At 42.4% G+C, this 8879-nt stretch overlaps 1 protein-coding gene across 3 annotated transcripts in view; it reads right to left on the bottom strand.

Annotated features, from left to right (window-relative positions):
- Positions 1 to 8879, bottom strand: part of LOC114627474 (ubiquinol-cytochrome-c reductase complex assembly factor 1) — a 96539-nt gene that overhangs the window by 86152 nt on the left and 1508 nt on the right. For all 3 annotated transcript variants that reach the window (XM_028775303.1, XM_028775304.1, XM_028775305.1), the window contains exon 2: positions 1792 to 1896. In XM_028775303.1, coding sequence (XP_028631136.1) covers positions 1792 to 1896 — 105 coding nt within the window. The remainder of the gene's footprint in view (positions 1 to 1791; positions 1897 to 8879) is intronic.

Genomic DNA, 8879 nt, shown 5'->3' with positions numbered 1-8879 from the left:
GGCAGAGAGGCAGAGAGGCAGAGAGGCAGAGAGGCAGAGAGGCAGAGGCAGGCGGAGCTCTGAGTTGGTTAAGCCTGGTCTATAAAGTAAGAAAGCCTGTCTCCACTAGTAAATTCTCAGTCAATAAAGGTAGGACTGACAGAGGAAGTCAACACTAGGCAGTACCACTGCAATGATTCCTAGCGTCAAGAGAATTATCATAACATCTAGCAGTCCAATTTGGACATACCTTCAAAAGTAGTGTCACAGAGAGATCTTTGCACACCTGAGTCCACTACAACATTATTCACAACAAGAGGTGGAAGCAACCTAAACGTCCAATGTATCCCATGAATAAAGAAAATATGATACACAACGAAACAGAAGCCCAACTCACACAGGGGAAATCCTGTTGCATGCCTGTGGTATGGACGAACCTAACAAGCCTCGAGCTAAGTAAAATAAGTGACTGTACTTATATGTGACAGTCAGTGTGCTCGGACTCACTATTGAAAATAAGGGGAAAGTATGCTAGGTGTGCTGATGCACCCTCTGATCCCAGCCGGCCCAGCCCTGTCTGCAGTGATAGATCTGGGACAGCCAGGACTACACAGGGAAAGGAAAGAGAGAAAAAGATGCTAATAAAATTAGACTATAATGCCAAAAAAGAAAACAATTTACATTTTCTATAACAAATAAAGGTCATCTAAACAACATGAATAACTTCTGTTCTAGTGCACAAAAGGCACCAGAATACACCATTCTATGTATATTTGATATTCGTTAAGGTACTTAACTATTTCCTTCCTTCTTTCTTCCTTTTTTCAGTGCCAAACTGCACATAGTCCCTCATGCATGCAAGAACCTGAGCTATACCTAAGGGTCAGAGTCAGCCCTGACAGGGCACCTAAGGGAAAAATTAATATGCACACATTTCCATAAATGGAAGAGACCCACCAGAGATGAAAATATTGACATTTTCAGATTTGAAGTAACAAGTGATTTTCATTTCCTTTATTATATGACTAAGCTAGGTGGTGTTGTTGAATGCCTTTAAATCCCAGCATTCAGAAGGCACAGACAGGCAGATGCCTGAGTTTGAGGCCATCCTGGTCTAGAGAGTGAGTTCCAGGACAGCCAGGACTACACAGAGAAACCCTGCCTGAATGAAAAAAAAAAAAAAAACACAAACAAAAAGTGTTATATGACTGACAAAACAATTAAAAAACCAAAATCCTTTAAAGAGCTCAAGGTTTAAGACTAAGGCCTTAAATAAGCATGTCTTGGATTTTATGTTCATAAAGAAAAAGGAAATATTTTGTCACCCCAAGAAAAGTAGCACAAAGTAATTTGAAAAAGAAAACTGGACAGTTAACTCTAAGATGACTCTCTGGAAAAGTCCCCAGCAGTAAAAACCATCAGACTGTAACATGCTATCCTCAGCTAAGTTCTGCCACTGGAGATTTAGAAGCAACGCCCTGGATACCATACTGAAAGAATCCGTCTTGAACCAACACCACAGAGACTCAGAGTGCTCCCCTGGGGCTTCTCCATCCCACAGTATGGTTGGCACATAAATAAGATTTCATACCAACCAAAATAACAAACTTTATGGAGCTGGAGAGACGGCTTAGTGGTTAAGAGCACTGACTCCTCTTCCAAAGGACCAGGGTTCAATTCCTAGCACCCACACTGCAGCTCACAACTGTCTATAACTCCAAGATACGACACCTTCACACAGCCATACATGCAGGCAAAACACCAATGCACATGAAATAAAAATAAATTATTTAAAAACAAAACAGGCTTTACCTGGGAGGAGCTGGACAGAGTCTTGCTCCACTGTCTTTGGGTAGGAGATACTGATACCAGTTGGCTGCATATTGGAACCCACTGGGAGATGCTAGTCTGGTTCCTCTAGAAAAAGAAAACATTGTCAGGAATCTGTATCAGTAGAGTGAACTGGTGACATTGTGAAACAGTAAGAATTACATCCTGGGTAGTGGTCCACACCATTAATTCCTGGCCCTGGGAAGAAGAAGTGGTGAGTCTCTGTGAGCTTAAGGCCAGCCCAGGTTGAGGAAGAAGAAATACATATTTAGCCTTCAAGTCTGGCTCCTAGCCAGAGTTCCTAAACCTCCTGGAATTCAGGCATGAGTGTTCTGTCCTCTGTAACAACCACTTTCAAAACTTACGAGTTGATGCTAATGACTTGACTCTGGAGACAGAGGACTGGTTGGATAAAGGAACTCACCACTTCAATCTCACAATCACCAGAGTGACACAGAGTAACTTAGGTGTGTAGTACTGCCCTAATCATAACAAAGAAATACATGTGGATCAATAACCTCCCAATGTCACAAAGTTAATAAATGGCAGCTTTCAGATTAATACTGGGACCCAGGTAGTCACGTCAATCCCATGCACATTTAAGAGCAGGTCACCTTGACGGTCTTTCTAGTTCCAATACTGGAAGTAAAACCATTAGGAGAGTTTTAAACCAACTAAAATAGAATTGGGGGGGTGGGTGGCTTAGTGGCTAAGAGCACTGGCTGCTCTTCCAGAGGACCCAGGTTCAATTCCCAGCACACACAAGGTAGCTCATAACAGTCTGTAACTCCAATTCCAGAAGATTCAATGCCCTCTTCTGGCCTCTGATGGCACTTGTACTCTCCCATGTACATACATGGGTATTTTAAAAACACACACACACAACATATTTGAGGAAGGCACAATGACTTGCTGCCATGCCTACTGAGTTAATCCCCTTAACCCACATGGTGGAAGCAGAGCTAACTCCTGGAGGTCATCCTTGGACCTCCATACCATGGTGCACATGAGCACATGTATGTACACAAAGATAGATAGATAGATAGATAGATAGATAGATAGATAGATAGATAGATAGACAGACAGACAGATGATGTCTAGAGTCATCTTTTTAAAACATAAACATAAATAAACAGCTTATTGAGGGCTGGCAAGATGGCTCAATGGGTAGAGAGAGATAATCAGAGTTTGATCCTCAGATCCCACAAGGTGGCAGGAGAGAACCAACTCCCAAGACCAGACATACATATGATGCTATACCATGTGTGTCTGCACACACACACACACACACACAGATACACACAAAATAATAAAAAAAAATAGCACATCATAGAAAGAACCATATATTCGGAATCAGAAAGTACCGAGTCTACTCTTAGTTCCTCTAGTAATAAAAAATCACATGAAATAAATAACAAGCTGTATGAGGTTTGGTCACTTCTGTAGATTAAAGACAGAATTCAGTGCCACAACTGCACCTTGTGGTTAAGTTGCACCCAATCCCCGTTTCCTTGAGGGCAGGAGAGTCAGGGGTGTGCTGGAGAAAGGCATTCGAATGTTAAATCTTCAGGCACTTCAGTGAATTGTCCCATAAATTCACAGATTAGATATGTTTCTAACAGGCCATCCACAGAACCTTATTTCCAAATGAAAAGAGCAAGCCAGCTGGGCAATGCTGAAACACATCTCTGACCACGTCTCTAACATGGAGGCCGAAGCAGAAGGATCATGAATGAGTTCCAGACATGCCTGAGCTACACAGAGAGACCCCATTTCAAACAGAGTTAAAAATGTCTTATTTCAACTAAGGTTTGATCTGTTGAAATGGTTCCAAATGAGAGATGGCTACTGGTATCTTGTTTTATTAAAACTGATAACTTTGGGGCTGGAGAGACGGTTCATTAGTGAAGAGCGCCAGCTGCTCTTGCTGAGGACCCAGGTTTGATTCCCAGCACCCACCTTATGACTTGTGAGCATTCCGAATTTTAGTTCCAGAGGATCCAATGCTCTCTGCTGGCCTCTGTGAACACTATAGACACACACATGGTGTACATACATACATACGTGTGTATGTACATGTACATATACATACACACATATACATACAGGCAAAGACTCATACACACAACAAATAAACGTTTTTAAAAAACCAAAATTGATAAATTGATGAGAGTCATTCAGTATCAGGTATCATTTCCTAAAAACGTAAATACAGGTTAAGATAAAATTCTCTGAGCCAGGGTCTAAAGAGGTGTGGGAAAACAGGAGGAATTTACAAGTAGAAGCAAGGCAAATTTAGACTGGAACTACAGCTTGGCTGGTACTGTACCATGCATGAAGCCCTGAGTGCCATCCCAGCACCAAATAAACCTGGCATGGGGGTGTAGCCAGTAACCCTAGGAGGTAGAGATTAGAAGTACAAGGTCATTCTCAGTACTCTAGGGAGGCTAAGACCAGCCTGGGATACACGAGACCCTGTTATTATTGAAAGAAGGAAGCGGGGAGGAAGGAAGGAAGGGAGGAAGGGAGGGAGGAAGGGAAGGAGGGAGGGAGGGAAACAAAGAGAGAAAAAAGAACGAAAAGAAAGAGAGAGAAATAAAACCTACTGACAAGTAGAATACTGTCTCACCAAATAGAGACTATTAATTTCAACAAAGAAACTGATTTTTAAATGGGGCTAGGGGCTAGGGAGATGATTCAGTCTGTAAAGTTCTTGCTGTACAAAGGATCTGAGTTCAGCTCCTTAGAAAGAGCCGGCAGTGCTGGGGAGGAAGAAACAGTGGGATCACCGAGAGCCCACTGGCCAGCCAATCTAGCCAATCAGCAAGTTCTGGGTTCAGTGAGAATTCCTGTTTCAACCAGACGCGTATAAACATATACATGAATAGTACTCAGTACTAAAGTTCTCGTGTAAGGGTTTGATCCCCAGCTCCACAAAGAAAAAAAACAAAACCAAAAAAACTCCCACAGTTGGTAGAGTGTCTGCCCAGTGTGCACAAAGCCTTGGGTTTGATCCCATGTACACCCACAGGAAACTGGACATGGGCATACACATCTGCAACCTTAACACTTGGGAAGCAGACGCAGGAGATTCAGAAATTCAAGGTCACCCTTGCTTACATAGTGGGTTTGAGACTGTCTAAAAAGATTTTAGAAAATGTATTTAATCCAGAATTGAAATATACAACAACCAAAATGAAAAACATCGTGGCTCCAACACAGAACTGAGCATGAAGGACTGATGGGCCTGGAGATACTTCAGTTGAGGTTAACCAGTCTGGGGATGAGAGAGACCTACAGGATAGCATCAAATGTACCACATAGAGATAACGGCAGGATCCCTGCGGGAAAAGAAATAAAGGGACAGGAAAAACAAACCAAAAACAGCAGGAGCAGGAGAGATGGCTCAGCAGTAAAGAGCACAGGTTGCTTTTCCAGAGGACCTGGGTTTGATTCCCAGCACCCGCATGACAGCTCACAACCACCTATAGCTCCAATTTTAAGGGATCTGACACTCTTCTCTGGCCTCCACTGGCACTGCGTATGATGTATCATGTGTTGACATACATTCAGGCAAACACTCATATTCCTAAAATAAAATCTGCAAATACACATACACACACAAAGACAACAAAAAAAATCCCACCATTTATTTACTCTACAGTCTAAGAAATTCAACTAGCTTCAAGTTGGACAAACATAGAAAGATACAACGTAATCAAACTGTCAAAAGACAGAGGGGGGATAAAAAGTGTTGACAGCAGCAAGAAAGAAGCAACTCATCATACACAAGGGGCCTCGGTAATGCTGGATTGATTTGTCCTCAGAAACTGTAGCAGCCAAAAAGCTCTGGGAAGAACTCCTGAAAGTGTTAAATGAGAAAGACTGTCACAGGACGAGCATGTTGTGACATAACTGTAATGCTAGCACCCAGGTCCCCTAGGGAGAGCCATGGCAAGTCTGAGGCTAGTCTAAGTTACACTGTGGGACCCTGTCTCAAAAAAGGGGGGGAGGGGGGAGTGGGAACCAGTAAGTAAAATTTCTAAAATAAAGTGGAAGGTAAAACAAAAACTTCCCAGATAAGCAAAAACTGAGAGAATGTATAGACAGTAAACATAACCTACAAAAAATACTCCTTCCAAACAAACAAAAAAAGGATGCTGGTCGGGCTGTCAAGTTGGCTCGGTGGTTATAAGCACTGTTGTTCTCGGAAAAAAACTGGGTTTGGATCCCATGACCCACATGGTGACTCATAACTGGCTGTTATTCTGGTCTCAGGGGATCCAATACCTTTATCTGAGCTCAGTGGGAACCAAGCATGCAAGTGCTGCACATATATACACACAGGCAAAATAGTCACATACTTAAAATCATAAAATAATAAAAGGGGGTGCTGGACAGCAATTCAAATCTATATGAGGAAATAAAATACACTGGTAAAGTTAACTACTTAAGTAAATTATTATTATTATTATGTCTCTGGTTTTTTTGGGGGGGAGGGAAGGGGAGTTTCAAGACAGGGTTTCTTTGTGTAGTCCTGACTGTCATGGAATTCACTCTGTAGACCAGGCTAGCCTTGAACTCAGAGATCTCCCTGTCCCTGCCTCTGCTGGGATTAAAGGAACAGACATTACCTGACTTTTTTAATTTAAAAGACACTAATAAAAGAAAACTATAAACCTGTTGATATACATATAGAAAGCTGTGATCTGAATGACAGTAGCCTCATAAAGCAAGGCATAATCACAGCTATATAGAAATACAGTTCTTTTTTTTTTTGGTTTTTCGAGACAGGGTTTCTCTGTATAGCCCGGGCTGTCCTGGAACTCACTCTGTAGACCAGGCTGGACTTGAACTCGGAAATCCACCTGCCTCTGCCTCCCAAGTGCTGGGATTAAAGGCATGCACCACCACCGCCTGGCATAAATATAGTTCTTATATCTCTAAAATCAAGTTGGTAGCAACTCAAACTAAATTGTAATAAATTAGGATACTAATTATATCTCCAGTATAATCCCCCCCGAAAAAGTCGGCTTCCGCGTGGGGGGGGCGGAGGAAAAAAATACTGGGCTAGGTCTTATAGATAGTGCATCTGCCTATTAGAGTAAGGCATTTAAGGCCAGCCTCAGCTACATAGAGAGTCCCAGGAAGACCTACTTGAGACTGTTTTCAAAAAACCAAACAAGTAAGGCATAGTGATCTCTAATCTCAGCAATTGGGAGGCGGAGAGAGGCAGGTCTCTGTAACTTTGAAGCCAATCTGATCTACATAGTAAGTCCCAGAAAGGCCAGGGCTATGTAGAGACTCCTTCCCGTCACCCCCAAAAAAGACAGACAGGAATATCAATGCAAGTTCAAGGCCAGCCAGAGTTACAAAGGAAGACCTCATCCCAAAAAGCAAACAGCTTGGTCATTTGTCCAGAGATACAGAAATGACTGACATAGAAGCTCAACATCACGAGTCACTGTGGAAATAAATGCATATTAAAAGTACATACTGTTTCTCACCCATTAGAAAGACTATTATCCAAAACAAAACAAACAAAACCTAAGCTTAGAGAAACTGAATTTATTTGTATATTGGTGGTGGAACTATAAAGCAGCACATCAGCTGTCCGGTTCCCAGCCTCACATCCTGTAGCTCATGACCACGTGACTCCAGCCCTCGTGGACTCCACACGCCACGCACTCATCTGTGGTGTGCACACACACGCAGTATTAAAAATAAATTTTAAAAACCCTTAAATATAGGGATATAATTCTGTTGGTAGAGTGCTTGCATGCACATAACCTTGGGAGTTCCCTTCCTCCCTCCGTATGAACCAGGCAGAGTGGAACGCAGCTGGAATCTCAGCACAGAGGTGGTGAAGGAGCATCAGAAGAAGTTCAAGGTCATAACCCAGACTCAAGGACAGCCTGGGATACTTGAGACTCTGTCTCAGAAGCGAAAATAATCAAACCCTAGAAATATAGTTTACATTATTGATTCTCAGATCAAACCAAACTGCAGTCACTGATTTAAAAACTCTGGGGTTGCCGGCCAGTGTTGGTGCTTGCCTTTAATCCCAGCACTTGAAACCTTGTCTCAAAAAAGAAAAAAAAAAGAAAAACTCTGGTGTCTGTGAGATGGCTCACTGGGAAAGGCAGCCAGATGACCTGAATTTTATCCCCAAGACCCACAAGTTGTCATTTGACCTCCACATTCAATGTGGCATGTGTATCCAGGCATGTGTGTACCCACACCCATGAAGAAATAACTCGGATCCCTGAGTTCAAGGCTAGCCTGATCTACAGGGCAAGTTTCAGGACAGCCAAAACTACAAAAAGAAACCCTGCCTCAAAAAAACAAGAAAGAAAGAGGAATGGAGGGAGGAAGGAATAAAAAAGAAGGAAGGAAAGAAGGAAAGAAGGAAGGAAGGAAGGAAGGAAGGAAGGAAGGAAGGAAGGAAGGAAGGAAGGAAACCTGAGGCTCAGAAAAGTCAGATACTTAGGATTCTGTCTACAGCAAGTGATGGAGCCAAGATTTCCACCAAGACTTGACAGGCTCACTTGGGTGTCAGTGCCCAAATCCACCTTCCAAGCAGGCGAGCAGTAACACCTGGTACTACTTTCATGCTGACTTCCACAGTGAACTAGCCCAGGGAGAATTTTCATAGAGTCATCATGTTCTGTTACAATATATAAGACGACCTCAGGGGATAAGCGTGTAAAAGAGATTTTCCTTATTTAAGTGTGCATTTTTGTACCAAGAAAGATAAACAGGAAATAGAAAAATAGGCCCACCTAATAGACTGTAGATGAGAGGCAGTTTTTATGGAGGCTATCAGCAAAGAAATGAACCAGTAATAATCCCTACGCTCAGGAACAAGAAATTTAAGAGAGCTGTCTGAGAATCTCCAAGGCAAATCAAGGTGTTCATTTCGGGTCTCTAGCCCCCCAGTTGCTTTCTCTTTCACCAAAGTATGTGTCTTTAAAAATAATTTAGGTCTCAGCAGTAAATTCCTTATCTAGCATGCATGAGGTTTCTCTCTCTCTCTCTCTCTCTCTCTCTCTCTCTCTCTCTCTCTCTCT

The sequence above is a fragment of the Grammomys surdaster genome, unplaced genomic scaffold (assembly GCF_004785775.1).
Source record: "Grammomys surdaster isolate TR1022 unplaced genomic scaffold, NIH_TR_1.0 254, whole genome shotgun sequence".
Lineage (NCBI taxonomy): Eukaryota > Metazoa > Chordata > Mammalia > Rodentia > Muridae > Grammomys > Grammomys surdaster.
This window is presented reverse-complemented; position numbering and strand designations above follow the sequence as displayed.